Source organism: Nomascus leucogenys, chromosome 11 (assembly GCF_006542625.1).
Source record: "Nomascus leucogenys isolate Asia chromosome 11, Asia_NLE_v1, whole genome shotgun sequence".
Lineage (NCBI taxonomy): Eukaryota > Metazoa > Chordata > Mammalia > Primates > Hylobatidae > Nomascus > Nomascus leucogenys.
In genome coordinates, this window is record NC_044391.1 from 47,129,748 (window position 1) to 47,147,720 (window position 17,973).

The 17,973-nt window shown below is 38.1% G+C and overlaps 1 protein-coding gene across 3 annotated transcripts in view; it reads right to left on the reverse strand.

Annotated features, from left to right (window-relative positions):
• The window catches only part of TBK1 (TANK binding kinase 1), an 87,389-nt gene that overhangs the window by 58,145 nt on the left and 11,271 nt on the right, over positions 1 to 17,973 (reverse strand). For all 3 annotated transcript variants that reach the window (XR_004032266.1, XM_003252723.3, XM_030822302.1), the window contains exons 4-8: positions 16,841 to 16,970; positions 14,891 to 15,072; positions 7,673 to 7,833; positions 1,958 to 2,068; positions 61 to 240 (exon numbers count right to left, since the gene is read on the reverse strand). Coding sequence is in view for 2 of the 3 variants with exons in the window: in XM_003252723.3 (XP_003252771.1) it covers positions 61 to 240; positions 1,958 to 2,068; positions 7,673 to 7,833; positions 14,891 to 15,072; positions 16,841 to 16,970 (764 nt within the window). In the remaining variant the exon portion in view is untranslated. The remainder of the gene's footprint in view (positions 1 to 60; positions 241 to 1,957; positions 2,069 to 7,672; positions 7,834 to 14,890; positions 15,073 to 16,840; positions 16,971 to 17,973) is intronic.

The window sequence follows — 17,973 nt, forward strand, 5'->3', positions numbered from 1 at the left end:
ACTTAGGAAAATATTATATAACAGAATATGTTGATACAAGAAGAAAATAGAGATACTTACGTATTATAGCTATGAATATAAATCTTATGAGCTGTCATTTGTTGTAGCGAAAAAACATGAATTATCATTCGGTGAAGTATATCACTAGTTTCTGCAAAAAACTGGTCAAAACCCCAACACTTTTCCTGATCTGCTTCAAGGATGTTTGCAAGAACAGGGGTAAGTAGAACCTGAAGACCCCTAAAACAGTATTGAAAAGTTACTTGACGAGTGAATATATCATATTCTGTCTAGGTTAAAAAATCATAATATTTGCCAGCAAATCAAAGGAACTGTCATTATTACTATATTAGATTAATTTTAAAAATTTAAAATCTGTCAACTTTTCAGAAAGCTAGGTAACCTTCATTTAATATCACTCATCAATGAATAAGGAATTATAGCTTTTTTTCTTCTAGAAATGGGGTCTTGTTATGTTGCCCAGGCTGAAGTGCAGCAGCTATTCACAGATGCTTTATGCATTGCAGTCTCAAACTGTGGGGCTCAAGTATCCTGTCTCAGCTTCCTGAGCAGCTGGGATTATAGGTGTATGCCACCGTGCCAAGCCCCATTACATTTCTGGTAGTTGTTTTCACGGCTGATTTGTAGTACTTAGAGTTCTTACTATTTAAAACAAAAAAATTATATAATATACTTTCTGGCATCTAAGCAATTTTTCTCAAAGAATTTATAACTTGGTATGCTAAAGACTGATTCGACAGATAAAGCCTGTCACCCTCCAGAAATATGCTGCAGTTCAGATCATCAGATTTTTTTGATTCTGAGTTTTGGCAATGTAATTATTTATCAGCAAGTGTTCATTTCCTGAGCCCTTTACATTTTATCAGTTTTGCCTGAGATCCCCAAAATGAGTATTTCCTAAATCAAAATTTAACACAAATCACAATTATAATATTAAATTTCTACTCTCCAACACAATGAATTTCTCTTAGTAATCTAGTTACATGACACTTTCATTTTGGAAACTTTTTAAAATAACACACAAAAAACTGTTAACAATAGTGGTTTTGGAAAATGATTTCAGCATTGGAACTCTTGGTTTAAATGAATTTTCACAGAACCTAACATATAAAATGATAAGTGATATTTTATTAGCTTGTTTTATATATTTACTTATTTAAAGTCATACAAAAAGCACCCACAAGTTAAAATAGGTGTTAAGCCACTAATTCATAACCTGTGTCCAATTAAGGATTATATAACTACCACACTCAAGAAAAATGAAAGCTAATTCAGTAATCACAAATACTAAATACCAATGCATGTCTTGGCTTTATTTCCAGAGTGAAATACAAAATAATTTAGTTTCTACTTTTAATTTCTTTTACCTTAATTCTTTCTTTGTGGTAACAGGATTCTTAAATGACAATATAATTTTTTTGATTTCTGTCTGTGACATTAAACAAGACACATACGAACATTTGAAATGCTAAAAAGTACAAAAAACTATTATTTCTCACCCTTTGAATAATTTGATTTTTTTAAAATGAAGATAACACTAAATCTCTTCATTGTTTGCTTTTTACAACTCCAGTTGAGAAATTTACTCATATCCAATCCACTATTCGTTATCCATCAATATGGAGGTCATTACAAAAGATACTAAGGTCCTGAGCAGGATCCCCACACTGGGAAGAATTCCAAGACCAGTGATTACCAACCTCAAAAATGTATGCCCTGTGTCATAATGAAGATCTGGGGAAATTATTCATATAGCAGAGAATAAATCTTTTCACCACCACAAAGACAAAAATCGTTTATCAAAGCATATGCTTTGACAATATCTAATTAAAATAAAATCAAACTACACTTCAGTATTTGAGTATCTGTGGCTTTAGGCAACAAAGATTTCAAACACCAAAGTGCAAAAGATGAGAATTAGGTACACCATACTTACCGAGAAAGACTGCAAGAAACAGGCATGTCTCCACTCCAGTCAATTGGTCCATTTTCTGCTTTCTGTACTCCAGATATTGCACCAGAAGGCTTTCCTGTAATTATTTTATACCTTGGGAGGAACAAAAGCAGAATAAAATAAGCAGTTCATTTTTGCATGACTTATTAATGGGCTTTGCAAAAGTATTTCCTCAATTGCACCTACAATTATCTACTAGATGAAACTTTGTGACTGATGCTCACAGGATCCATAAAACAATCAAAATACTTTGAATCTGACTGACTGAAGTACAATAGTGGTTGTACAGTTATTTATATATGCCATAATTAATTTTCATTTGAGATCTCACAGTGCTTTATAACAGCATCTTGATGTTGACAACAAAAATATTAATTTTTCCATCTGAAAAAACCGAGCAAACAGAAAATAAGTTATGTCACAGAATGTCTCTAGACCATGAAGAAAAGCATATAATCCCTCTTACCTATATTATCCAAAGTCACAACTAAAGTTTCGGCAGAATGAATAGCATTCTTTAAAACAAAAAAGATAAAACTATACTATACAGAGCACAGTATCAGATTCTTTGCACACTGGAAAACACGCATTTGCACATTTTGGAAAAAGCACATTTGTTTAACATTAAAGTAAATGTGCTTTAAGCAAATCAATTATTTTTTTAAAAATAGAACAAACCACCACAACTGATTTAGACCATTTGCTGCTTCCTCAGCAATGGCAGCCAGGATTTCTGCCTTAAGAGATTTTTCAAAGAGGAAATTAATGTGAAAAATAAGGTGTGTTCATGTGAGAACTATCTAAGAAGTAAGTGCACATGTGTGGGATTAATGCAAAAGAGAAGGGAATAGAATAAATGGCAAAAGTCTTAAGGGAATGCTTACAAGTTTTAAAAAAGTTTAATTTTGATAAGATCCACATATAAGTACATTCATAACATGCAAATGAGATGCTGAGGAATCAGCACTACTATAATGCTGGATGAATACATCTTTCATTAGTAAAGTAAAACAATTATTATTACTGAGTACTTCAATCACCTCTGGACATTCCTTAGCATCAATGTTCATAAAAAGTTGAGTTTCTGTGCTAATAAAATAAAATTCTTCTAATGGTATCTCTGCCCACAAGGGTGTCAGATAAAATCATCAGGTATTCCTAGCTGCTTATGAGTCACATGTTTCCTTTATTAGGGAGCAGCACACACTTTTATTTAAACCATTTTTAGGGCAGCAAGAAATGCTGACATTGCTTTAAATGCTGATACTATCTATGACGAGAAAAGTATGATTAACTGTTAGGCACAATTTATGTGTAATGAGAAAAACACAAATTATCAGTTTTTGTTAATGAACAGATTTCATTAAAAGGGCAATGACATAAAGCAGGCTCAATAGGATGCTATGCCAAAATCATCAATACAGTTAAATAGGTGTCTTCTTCCCATAAATATGTACACTGTCCTTGCTGGAAAACATTTAAATACCCAAGTTATAGAAAAAGTCATTGTACCATCTGAATTTGTTTTACTTCCTCCAACCAACAAAAGGAGAAACATGCTTCTCCCTCAATTTTTTGAGAAGAGATTAGATAATTATATTTTTACAGTTGTGATTATTACTTTAAGTCATGTTTGCTTCATAAAAGATAGGGCCAGGCTGGGCGCGGTGGCTCATGCCTGTAATGCCAGCACCTTGGGAGACCAAGGCAGGGGGCAGATCACTTGAGGCCAGGAGTTCAAGACCAGCCTGGGCAACGTGGTGAAACCCATCTCTACTAAAAATACAAAAATTAGCCAGGCATGGTGGTGGGTGCCTGTAATCCCAGCTATTTCGGAGGCTGAGGCAGGAGAATTGCTTGAACCTGGGAGGTATAGGTTGCAGTGAGCTGAGATCGGGTCACCGCACTCCTGCCTGGGCAACAGAGTGAGACTGTCTCAAAAAAAAACAAAACAAACAAAACAAAAGGTAGGGCCAAATATATAAAGGTCTGAGAAATATGCTAAGACCTAAAAGAATAGTTGGACAGGTTAGGCTGTCAGTGGTTGTTATCCATTCACTAAACTCAATATTCTTCACATCATAGTTTTATGTGTATGTGGTTTGGCCTTCTCATGAAACAAGGTTATTCACTAATGTCTTTTAAAATAAAAAGAAGTGTGGTCAATTATGGATTATTTTTATAATTAATTTCACATCTAGAAATCCATCTCTTCCTTGGCTTACAAAAAATGACTTTACACACAATAATTATTTCATAATAATTATGGCAATACATTCAACAAACTAGGCACAGAAGGAACAAATCTCAAAATAATAAGAGTCGTCTATGACAAACCAATAGCCAACATCATTCTGAATGGGCAATTCCCCTTAAGAACTGAGACAAGACAAGGATGCCCACTCTCACCACTCCTACTCAACATAGTACTAGAAGTCTCAGCCAGAGCAATCAGGCAAGACAAAAATAAAAGGCATTCAAATAGGAAAAGAGGTAGTCAAATTATCTCTCTTCACTGACAATATGATTCTAAACCTAGAAAACCCTAAAGATTTTGCCAAAAGGCTCCTAGACCTGATAAATAATTTCAGCCAAATCTCAGGACACAAAATAAATGTACAACGATCAGTAGCGTTTCTATACACGGATAAAGCTGAGACTTTATCAAGAACACAATCCCATTTACCATAGCCACACACAGACACAAAAATACATAGGAATACACTTAACTGAGGAGTTGAAAGATCACTACAAGAACTAACACTGCTGAAAGAAATCATAAATGACACAACAAATGGAAAAGCATTCGACGTGCATGGGTTGGAAGAATCAGTATCATTAAAATATCCATACTGTGCAGAGCAATCTATAGAATCAATGCTATTCTTATCAAATTATCAGTTATTTTTCACAGAATTAGAAAAAACTATTCTAAATTCATATGGAACAAAAACAGAGCCTGAATAGCCAAGGCAATCTTAAGCAAAAAGAACAAAGCTGAAGGCATCATATTACCTGACTTCTAACTATACGGTAGAGCTACGGTAACCAAAACAGCATGGTACTGGTACAAAAACAGATACACAGACTGATGGAACAGAATAGACTCCTAAAATAAAGCCACACATCTACAACCAACATATCTTTGACAAAGTTGACAAAAATAAACAATGAGGACACCCTATTCGATAAATGGTGCTGGGAAAACTAGCTAACCATACGCAGAATAAAACTAGACCCCTACCTCTTACCATATACAAAAATTAACTCAAGATGAATTAAAGACTTAAATGTAAGACCTCAAACTACAAAAATTCTAGAAGAAAATATAGGACATACTCTTCCATACATTGTCTTAGGCAAATAACTCATGATGAAGACCCCAAAATCAAATGCAACAAAATTAAAAATAGACAAACGAGACTTAAGAGCTTTGGCACAGCAAAAAGAACTCTCAACAGAATAAACAACCTACAGAATGGGAGAAATTATTTGTAAACTATGCATTTGACAAAGGACTAACATCCAGAATCTATAAGGAACTTAAATGAATCAACAAGAAAAAAACAATCCCATTAAAAAGTGAGCAAAGGATATTAACACACTCTCCTCAAAAGAAGACTATGCGCTGGGTGTGGTGGCTCACACTTGTAATCCTAGCACTTTGGGAGGCTGAGGCGGGTGGGTCACGAGGTCACGAGATCGAGACCATCCTGGCTAACATGGTGAAACCCTGTCTCTACTAAAAAATACAAAAAATTAGCCGGGCATGGTGGCACGCGCCTGTAGTCCTGGCTACTCAGGAGGCTGAGGCAGGAGAATGGCGTGAACCCGGGAGGCGGAGCTTGCAGTGAGCTGAGATCGCATCACTGCACTCCAGCCTGGGTGACAGAGCGAGACTCCGTCTCAAAAAAAAAAAAAAAAAAAAAAGAAGACTATGCAAGCTGCCAACGAACATGAAAAAGCCACTAATCATCAAAGAGATGCAAATCAAAACTGCAGTGAGATACCATCTCACGCCAGTCAGAATGGCTATAAAAAAAATAAAAAATAAAATAACAGATGCTGGTGAGGTTGTGGAGAAAAGGGAATAATTATACACTATTGGTGGGAATGCAAATTAGTTCAGCCCCTATGAAAAGCAGCTTGGAGTTCTCAAATAACTAAAAATAGGACTATCATTTGACCCAGCAATCCCATTGCTGGGTGTATAACTAAAGAAAAATAAATCATTCTACCTAAAAAGACACATGTGCTTGTATGTTTATCCCAGCAGTATTCACAACAGCAAACACACAGAATCAATCTAGGTTCCCATCAATGGCAGACTGGATAACAAAAATGTGGTACATATACACTGTAGAATACTATGCAGCCATAAAAAGAATGAAATCATATCCTTTGCAGCAACATGGATGCAACTGGAGACCTTTATCCTAAGTGAACTAATGCAGAAACAAAAAACCAAATACTGTTACGTTCTCACTTATAAGTGAGAGCTAAATCTTGGCATTCACGACTTTTCCATCTGTGCTGTGGAGCCCATCGTATTGTCTCGCCAATTCCAGAAATCAATTCTTGTAATTATCCCACTTATGTAATGCATCAAAGATGGACATAAAGATGGAAACAACAGACATTGAGGACTCCAAAAGTAGGGAGGGAGGGAGACAAGGGCCGAACACTTCTTAATCGGTACCATGTTCACTATCTGGGTGATAGGATCAATAAAAGCTCAAACCTCAGCACTACACAATATACCCTTTTAACTAAACCTTCACATATACCCTCTGAATCTAAAATAAAAATGGAAATTTAAAAAAAATTGTGACAATACATAAATGTATATGCATTATACTAGTAAAATATATTAAGTGTCTGCCCCAAATCTGCAACACTGGAAAAAAAAAGTTTAATGTTACATTACTGCCAAAATGTTATTTTTAATTTTCTTTCATTTATTTATTTAGAGATAGGATCTCACTCTGTCACCCAGGATGGAGTGCCGTGGTGCAATCACAGTTCACAGCAGCCTCAATCTCCCGGGCTCAGGTGATCCTACCACCTCAGCCTCCTGAGTAGCTGGGACTATGGGAGCATACCACCACCCCTGGCTAATGTTTGTATTTTTTTGTAGAGACAGGGTCTCACTATGTTGCTCAGGCTAGTCTTGGAACTCCTGGGCTCAAGCTATCCTCCTCCCTCAGCCTCCCAAAGTGCTGGGATTACAGGTGTGAGCCACCGCGCTTGGCCCAAAATGTTATTTTTTAAATGGTAAAAGGAATCAGTTCACTTTAGGGTAAGACTGATGTTTGTTTTAGATCTGGTAATGATTCTAATACTCCACAGAACTATATATTTTTTTTCAGTTGCATGGGAGAAAAGTGCTGACAAGTATGCAGAGTGAAATAAACAGTGTGCTGAAATAAAGTCTAGAAAGCAGTACATTTTTAATGATGGGCCAAAGACTGAATACCATTTATACTGTGTATATAAGATATTTAAACGTAAATATCTTAAACATAAAATTATGCATACTTTTATGAGGCTACATTCTTTTTAAGAACCAGGTAGCTTAAAATATCAGAAATGATTGTTAAATCAATTTTCATTAGCATAAACCACTAACAATAAGATGAACCAAGATAGAATCATTTTTTAAATGCTTCTCTGATTTTAGATCGGGAAACCACTTACATCACTTCTTTATTCCTACGAGGCCCTTCAAAGGGTCTAAATGGCAGTGATCCAGTAGCTGCATGGTAAAATGTTACCCCAATGCTCCAAAGATCAACTGTTGCTCCATATTTCTTCTGATGATCTTTTCTTAGCACTGCTCTCTCATACATATCAGGGTGCTAAGATTAAAAAAAAAAAAAAAGAAAAAATCTATGAACTTGTGACCCATTTCATTATACAAACAAATGGATACTCAATAATGCTTAGAAATTCTATTTTGTTTTCCTAATAACTTCACTTTCCCAATCTGAAAAGACTATTTCACATCTTCCCCTCCCTCCTCAAACCTCCACCACCACCTACTTTGATCCTCAGTTTTGATGACCCTGCTTCATAATTTAATGTGGAAATGGAAGGAATCAGACCAGCACTCCCTTATGCCCTTTACCAAATATAACCTACCTGAATCTGTGTCCGTTTTCTTTTTTTCGAGATAGGGTGGAGTGCAGTGGCTTGATCTCGGCTCACTGCGACCTCTGCTTCCCGGGTTAGAGCGATTCTCTTGCCTCAGCCTCCTGAGTAGCTGGGACTACAAGTGCTTGCCGTGATGCCTAGCTAATTTTTGTATTTTTAGTAGAGACGGGGTTTTGCCATGTTGGCCAGGCTGGTCTTGAACTCCTGACCTCAAGTGATCCTTGAGGACCTTAAGAGCCTTGGCCTTTCAAAGTACTGGGATTACAGGCATGAGCCACTGCACCTGGCCAATCTGTGTCCATTTTCCAGGCCTACTTTCCAGTCACAATGGAACTGCACCTATACATGGCCAACTTTTCCATCTGTGCTGTAGAGCCCATCATATCATCTTGCCAATTCCAGAAATCAATTCTTGTAATTATCCCACTTATTTAATGCAGCAATGTTTCCCTCTGTTCTGATTCATTACTTTCTGCTTACAAACATGCTTTAATATCTCCCATTTTAAAAGATCTCCAAATTGACCACAAAACTCCTTTCAGCAATTACCCAATTCTCTGCTTCCCACCACAGCAAAATTTCTCAGTACAGCTGTCCATGCTTATTATAACTACCTTACTCCCTCATCTCCCATTCAGACCTAATGTATTAAATATCATATGTATGCTTTAACTTCCAAAACTACCTTGGGCCCTGAGCTTCAGATTCATACATCCTACTGTTCTCTCGATGTCTAAAAGGCAGCTCAAGCTTAACATATCCAAAATTGACTCTTGGTCTTCCCACTTAAACTTGTTTCCTCCTAAACTTTAAGTAAACAATACCACCACATATCTAGCTGCTCACACCCAAAACCTATCAGGCAGCCTTAATTTCTTTGCCTTATCCCTCAAATGCAATCTGTCAGGGGGTAAGCACATTTAATTTAATGAAATTAAATTCTCTAGAGTCAATTCAGAGGACTAACCTGACTGGGTTCACTGGGGATCTACTGACATTAAACACACATCCTTACACATAGGAGACACTACACCAAGCTTGTCCAACCTGCAGCCTGTGGGCCACATGTAGCCCAGGACAGTTTTGAATGTGGCCCAACACAAACTCATGAACTTTCTTAAAACATTGAGGTTTGTTGCGATTTTTTAAAATAGCTCATCAGCTATCATTATTTTATGTGTGGCCCAAGACAATCTATCATATTTTATATGTGGCCCAAGACAATTCTTCCAGCGTAGCCCAGGAAAGCCAAAAGACTGGACACTCTGCACTATACCATAGTCACTGAGAACAGATGGAGCTTCTAAGAAATTGTTTAGGAGCTTACAGAACCTAACAGATATTCTGATGGACACTTTGTTCTGCAGAGAATAACCAGTGGTCACACACAGCATGGCCTCCTCCCATCTGCCTTCATGAAAGTTATACACTGGCAACTTGAAGATTTTTGGAAGATAAATCTTAAAAAGTGTAATGGACCAAAGTACAGTTACCACCGAAATGATCCCAAACCAAAACAATTCCTTATGACACTGTGGGATTTAGCTACGGCCCAGGGAACTGGGAACCAGTGTAGGAAATGCTGCTGGGAGGGGCTTCTAAATGATGCAATCTGTGACTCTCACTCCCAAAGGATCACAATCTCTGATTTCTGGGGGTCAGGGTGGTGGTGGGGTACTGGAGATGGGGGTAGGAAAAAGACTCTTTTGAGAAATACATTTTAATGAGAAATCAGAATGCAGACAAGTATAAGACCTGGGTATTGACGTGAGTGTCCAAATATATGCCTACTAGATATATGGGATCTCAGTGGCTTTGCTGGTTCTGTAGCACAGCACATGAAGTGATTATTGTCCAAAGAAGTGATTGCCAAACCTTTGACCTAGCAGCTGGTACTTAGTGTGTAAATGGTGTCGTGAAGAGGCCAAGAGTACCTGGATATGTCTTATGCCTTCCGGAATATAAAGCCTCCTGGGAAGAGGAGACACAGTGATTCCAGAAGGAGACAAAGACGAACCTCCTCACAAGGTGCAATAATATATTGCCTAATTGGTATAGCTGGAAGCTATTCCCTGGGAGTGATTAACTTGGGGTGGCTTGACACATGCTGGTCTGACACATTTGTGCCCACTGGCTCTGTCCTGACGTGCTACTGGCTTGGTGTTACTGGGCCTGGGCTATTGCATCTGGAAGAAGAGCATAAGGATAAAGCTACTCCAAGGTTTTCAGGATTATATTACTGAGATGATATCCATCATATTAAAAACAGTAGAAGAGACAGGGTGTGGTGGCTCACATCCTGTAATCCCAGCACTTTGGGAGGCCAAGGTGGGCGGATCACTTGAGGTCAGGAGTTCGAGACTAGCCTGGCCAACATGGTGAAACCTCATCTCTACTAAAAATACAAAAATTAGCTGGGTGTAGTGGCACACGCCTGTAATCCCAGCTACTTGGGAAGCTGAGGCAGGAGAATTGCTTGAATCCAGGAGGTGGAGGTTGCAGTGAGCTGGGATGGCACCACTACACTCCAGCCTAGGCAACAGAGTGAGACTCTGTCTCAAAAATATATACACAAAAATATTAGCCAGGTGTGGTGGTGTGCACCTGTAACCCCAGCTATCTGGGAGGCTGGTACATAAGAATCACCTGAATCTGGGAGGTGGAGCTTGAGTGAGCTGAGATTATGCCACTGCACTCCAGCCTGGGTGACAGATTGAGACTCCGTCACAATAACAACAACAACAAAAACAAAAAACAGTAGAAGAATGTTTTCTTTGGACTTTAACATACAAAAGAGAGAAATTAACATCTGGGTTGTAGTTCCTGGGAGCTTCAAAATGAGGGGAGTTTTCGATTAAATGTAGAATATAGCTAGGCTGCTGAGCCTTAGACTATTATTTATCTCATTTTATAACTTCTGGTGCACTGTATTTGAATATTTCCCATTCTGAAACAGGAAATAAAAAGATTGGAGTTAAATTTCAGCCTAGAGTACAGCACAGACTTGGAGTTAATTTACTTAATGTTTTGCTCTTCCTGATTTAGAAGTCTTAGAGGCAAAAGCTAAACTGTGTTCCCAGCAGGTTACATGAAAGACTGATAGCTGGTATTGGGGGAGCAGCCTCATGAAGGCTGGTACATGACTGCTGTTTGCTTGTTATGGTGATTATCATGATGGGAAAAGGTGGAGACCAGACACTGAAGGACATACTGCAGTATATGTGACAGTTCTGAAAAATGACCCTCCTATATATAGCCTGAATGACTTTGGAATATTCTGCCAGATACTTGTGCAAGTGAGAAATCTATTTCGAACTCCATTTTATACATAACAAAGTATTTTTGCATAGCTTTTCCAAGAATGTAACTATATTTAAATCGACTTTGTTTAGTTAGAAACTTTACCAAAAATTGTTCACTACTTTGGAAAATCATGTCAATAACAATACTACCATTTGTGATGTGATTCACTAATACAACACGAGTTATCACTGCACTTGTATTCAAAGTGGTATTACATATAGGTGCAGGCATATATGACTACTTAATTTGTTTGCTCATGAAGCTGTTTCTAAATTTTTACATATTAAATATTATTTTATTATAAAATATTTTCCTTTACATTATTAAGATACGCTATTTTAATTAGGTGTGCAGGTTTATAATATTATCTAGGAATTTCACTTCAAAATACTGAAGAGAACACTGCAAAATATTTATTATAAAAAGGGGGTATTGGTCTGACAGGGTTTAAACTACTAGCCTGTCTGATCTGGCTAGCCCCCTGATCACTTCTTCAATTCTAACTCCTTCCACTTGCCTCTTTACTCACTAAATTCCGGTAAAACTGCCATCTTTTCTGTTTCTCCAACTCCTGAGGTCATTCTTGTCTCCAGGCCTTTACAGCTGCTGTTTTCTCTGGGCCTGATGGAACCACACTGAAGCCCAAGAACATTCTTAGAGCAGTAAACCTCGGCAAGCAGTGCCCTCCTGGGAATGGCAGTGTCCTGAGCACTCATCTGCTGTGGCTTTGGCTATGACAGGTGTGGGCTCCAGAGACAAGGAGCTGGGGCTGGTGAACTAGCTTTTAGAAATAGGCTGTTCTTACAGAAAGTGGGGTTGGGGGGAAAAAAAAAAGTACGGGGTGAGAGAAAGAGAAAGAGAGAGAGAAATTGAATTTTTGAACAAGTTATCTTATCTAATTGAATTTGAAGGACATGGGCTTGAGCTTGCTACTGGAAAGGAAGCAGTCTGGGAGAACATGGCCTTGAGCTATTTATTGGAGGCTCACTACTCTAAGAGAAAAGACAAGGGGAATGTCTGAGCTGGGGAAAGTGAAGGAATCAGGAAGCTGCCTTGTACCAAAGCTCTGGTGTGAATTCAGCAGTGTTGCTTCTAGAAGCAGAAAGCATGGTCTAGCCAAATATAACTGAGAAGACCACCAACAGAGAAATGAGAATGAAGATGTGTGTTGACTCAGTCACATGTTGAGGCCCAGGAAGAGACAAAAGGATAATCGCAAAAGCACAAATGTCATATAGGACGGAGAAAGGAGCAGGAAGGAGGTGATTTCTTCTTGTCTAATTCTGCTTGGTGTTCTCTGCAGGCTAAGATGAAAGTCCCTGCTTTTGTGGAGCTTACATTCACGTGGAGAATTCAGGATATGAAGCCTGATTCCACTCGCCAGAAACGTCTGAGTCCTGCCTCTGTCCCAGCCAAGAGTCTCAGGAAACTTGAAGGTGAATTCATTACAACTGTACTTCCCTCTGCTATCTAGGTTCTATGACACATTCTCCAGATCCACAATGACAGGGAGTTCACTGTATCACAAAGCAGCTCATACGTCACAACTCAGCCAGCCAGAGGACCCACAGGCATCCTGGGCCCTCAACAACACAGGTTGTAGGCGAGAAGAGGCTAGACTGATGCAGTAGGGTTCAGTAGTACACAGCAAGCAGAGATGGAGGGAACTGCCGCGGAGTATGAGGACTGGTGGTTGAGTTTCTTTTCTGCAGGGTGAGGTAGCTTCCACAGGGCCAGGGAATGGCCACAGAACAGCAGTCAGAACGGTGTGCCTGGCTTGCTTCTTTTTATCATTTCAGTGTCAGTTCATTTAGTCCTTAAAGGAGGCTTTCTCAGGCTATCTTTCTCCTGCTAGTCACTCTTTATCTTATTACCTTAATTTATTGTCTTTGCTAAACTTTAATGATCTGAATTTACTTTACTTACTTGTTAATTGTCTTTTTTCCCTACCAGAATGTGGGCTCCATAAGAGCAGGAATACTGTGTATCTAGTTCACCATAGAAGTCTGAGCACCTAGAACAGTATCTGGTATATAGTAGGCACTTCATAAATACTTGTGCAATGAATGAATAAAATCCATTTTTAGGTACTCCACCTCCTAGGTTCAAACAATTCTGCCTCAACCTCCCAAAGTAGCTGAGATTACAGGCACACGCCACCACACCCAGCTAATTTTTGTATTTTTAGTAGAGATGGGGTTTCACCATGTTGCCCAGGCTGGTCTCAAACTCCTGACCTTGTGATCTGCCCGCCTCGGCCTCCCAAAGTGCTGGGATTACAGGCATGAGCCACCATGCCCAGGCCAGGTACCTTTTTTTAAAAAATTAAGAGACAGAGTCTTGCTTTATAGCCCAGGCCAGATTGCAGTGGTGCAATCACAGCTTACTGCCTCAAATTCCTAGGCTCAAGGGATTCTTCTGCCTCAGCCTCCTGAGTAGCTGGGTGTACAGGTGTGCGCCACCATGCCTAGCTAATTTTGCAATTTTTTGCAGAGGTGGGGTCTTGTCATTGTGCCCAGACTGGTCTTGAACTCGTGGGCTCAAGCAATCCTTTGACTGCCGAGAAGGCAATCCTCGGCCTCCCAAAGTGTTGGAATTATAGGTATGAGCCACTGTGTCTGACCCATTCTTAGGTTCTCTTATCTAAAAGATCATCACATATATCTACAGATCAATTTGAGGTTATCAATTGTTAGGATAACAATTTAAGACACTTAGTTCATGCCAGACTTAGAATAATCTGAATAAAGCTACAGGGGGTGGTAGACATCTTCCACCTTATAAAATTACAACAGCACAATCCAAATGCAAAAAAGTCATAGATTCTATGATTTTAAGACAAAACCCAGAGCCATGAACAATCAGTGAGCTATATATATTAAACTTCCTGATTACATGTTAAAAGTATTTACTTTTAAGTGTATTTTCTTAAGTGTTTCAAATATTTACTGACTTTACAAAAACACACCTACATAAACTTTTTCAACTACAGAGCTTTTCTAGCTTTCTAAAATTTCAAGTTAGATCTTCTCAGGGGCATTTTGGGTGTGTGTGTGTGTGTGTGTTTCTAACAATGGTCCTTTTCATCATTCAATAACCAATTCCCCCAAATAGAATTATCTGTTTCATAAATATAATGTATAAAAAACGGTATTATAACAAGCTTGTAATATACTGACTGCTCATCAAAAAACAGACCCTTTTAATTTAGATCCATAGCTTCAGTAAAACTAAAGAATTTAAGTGTGCTACAAAACTTCCAAGAATTTTTAACAGAAAAATAACAGCACCCTTGGAAACGAGTACCTAATTCCCATGTTACACATATTCATTAGAATAGAAAATTTAATTTTTGTCATAAAAATGACATTTTATAGCAAATTGGCTGACCAATTACCCAATTATAATTACAATGTATGAAGCTTCTTTAAATGAAAACATTAGTGATGTATGACTTACCAAATATTCTTCTGTGCCATACAGAGAAACAAACTGCTCATCATCTTCTAATTCTCTAGCTGCACCAAAATCTGTGAGTTTGTACACAGACTGTCCATCTTCCCCTATAACACGCATGATATTTCCTGGCTTGATATCACGGTGCACTATGCCATTCTCTCGAAGATGATTCATTCCACCCACTTCAACAATATAAAACAAAAGAAGTCATAATGTAGATATTTATGTGTATGTGTGCATGTCTCAGATTCATTGATATAGTCACCCAAACTTAATATAAATTTTTCCATGATTTGGTTCAAAGTAATTTTACTCAAAGGATAATAAATATATATATATACAATATCTTATGTTTTAGTTATAAGAAGTTTTAGAATGATAAAAATTAATGTGGTCTAAGGAAGAATCCAGTGTCTCTTAAGTACTACCAGGAAAATGTAACACAACAGTCTTAAGCATATGATTTCTTGAATTACTTTGGTTATACATATATGTGGGTGATCTGTTTAAACATAAAAATAATAAAGATTCCCAAAAAAGATACCAATCTTTCACCAGAGTTTTACATTTCTTTATCTTGGGAAAAAAATTCCCTAAAAAGTAAACTGGACTCAATATGTAAAACAGCAAAAAGAAACAGAAAAACAGCAAAATGTCAAACTTGTTTCCATAAAAATGTATTCTCATATGCTCGGCACTATTCCAAAAAGCCCATTTTCTTTTCTTTTTTCTTAAGGGCCAAGTTGTCTACTTTGCTGAAATTAAGCTATTTTGTCTAACTGACAGGCAGTGTCACTGAGTGATAACTTTACACATTTGCTTGAGGGCTGATAGATGAATGTTCAAACTCAAAATATGTAAAAGGTTTAGGGGTATCAATGTATAATTATTAAAACTCAGAACTACCAATACACTTAGGAAGACATCATATCTATAATTTCTATTTGATTAAACAGGCTGTAGCATACTAGTAATATTGTTTCTCTCTCATTGTATCCTCACCTAATCACTCTGCTTCCAGTGTCAAGTTCAAGAATTCTCACCAACCTTTTACCTTCTTTATCGCTTGACTTTTTCCCATTCCTCAAATATTTGATTCATTTTTCTTAAGATGTTATTTCCTTTGATTGCAGTAGTTTTTTTTTTAAATTAGGTTCACTGAGATATAATTCACACATAACATTCACCTTTTTTTTTTTTTTTTTTTTTTGAGACGGAGTCTCACTCTGTCGCCCAGGCTGGAGTGCAGTGGCGCAATCTCGGCTCACTGCAAGCTGCGCCTCCCGGGTTCACGCCATTCTCTTGCCTCAGCCTCGCCAAGTAGCTGGGACTACAGGCGCCTGCCACCATGCCCGCTAATTTTTTGTATTTTTAGTAGAGACGGGGTTTCACCGTGGTCTCGATCTCCTGACCTCGGGATCCGCCCACCTCGGCCTCCCAAAGTGCTGGGATTACAGGCGTGAGCCACCATGGCTGGCCCTCTTTGTCTTTTTGATATTAGTCATTTTTATTTCATTGTGGTTTTATGAGCATTTCCCTAATAACCAATGATGTTGGTTATTAATTAATTGTTGAGCATTTTTTTTATGTACTTATTAGCCACTTGTGTATCTTCTTTGGAGAAATGTCTATGCGAATCCTTTGCCCGGTTTTAAATTGCGTTATTTGGCTTTTTATTGTTGAGTTGTCTGGATAAAAATTCCTTGTCAGGTGTATGATTTACAAACATTTTTTTTCTCATTCTATGGACTGTCTTTTCACTTATGATGTCCTTTGAGGCACAAAAATGTTTAATGTTGATGAAGCCCAATTTTTTGGCATTTGTGCTTTTGGTGTCATATCTAATGAAGCATTGCATAATGGTCTTCAGTTCTGAATGGAAGATATTTTTTAAAAATTCTGTTATTAAATTTTATATATAAATGAAATCATACAAATAAACAAACATACCCACATCTCGCAAAACAATTAAGAATTCAGATTCTGGTAGTCCATAGGCATTAGAAGGCTCTTCTAAAACAGTGTATAAACTCCCACATGGACAAAATTCCATAATAAGTACTTTATGTCTTGTTGTTGTCTGAAAAAAAAAAAAAATCATTGATTGGGAATCAACATAAAAAATAAATTTTGATTATATGCCAGTACTTATCTGATTTCATTTAAATGTAGGATTTGCTACAATGATGAAAGCACTTTGCTTCACTTGAGATTCAGTATCTGTTGACCATACACATGTAAGAATTAACATCTTCCAGCTGGGAGTGGTGGCTCACGCCTGTAATCCCAGCACTTTGGGAGGCTAAGGTGGGCGGATCACGAGGTCAAGAGATTGAGACTATCCTGGCCAACATGCTGAAACCCGGTCTCTACTAAAAATACAAAAATTAGCTGAGTGTGGTGGCAGATGCCTCTAGTCCCAGCTACTCAGGAGGCTGAGGCAGGAGAATCACTTGAACCCAGGAGGTGGAGGTTGCAGTGAGCCAAGATCACACCACTGCAGTCCAGCCTGGTGACAAAGTGAGACCCTATCTCAAAAAAAAAAAAAAAAAAAAAACTAACATTTTCCAAATTCCTATTAAGTGAAGAAGCTGGATTTGTTTTTGAAGACAAACCACAGTAAAAAGTAGCTAAATGTGAACTACAAAATCATTGGTACAATGTTTCTTTTTTTTTTTTTTTTTGAGACAGAGTCTTGCTCTGTCACCCAGACTGTAGTGCAATGGTACGATCTTGGCAACCTCCACCTCCAAGGTTCAAGTGATTCTCTTGCCTCAGCTCCCAAGTAGCTGGGATTATGGGTATGCTCCACCACGCCTAGCTAATTTTTCTATTATTTTGCAGAGATGGGGTCTCACTATGATGTCCAGGCTAGTCTCGAACTTTTGGGCTCAAGCAATCTGCCTGCCTCAACCTCCCAAAGTGCTGGGATTGCAAGCGTGAGCTACCACACCCAGTCACTTGAATTTCTTTCTTTTTTTTTTTTTTTTGAGACAAAGTCTCGCTTTGTCACCCAGGCTGGAAGTGCAGTGGCGCGATCTCAGCTCACTGTAAGCTCTGCCTCCCGGGTTCATGCCATTCTC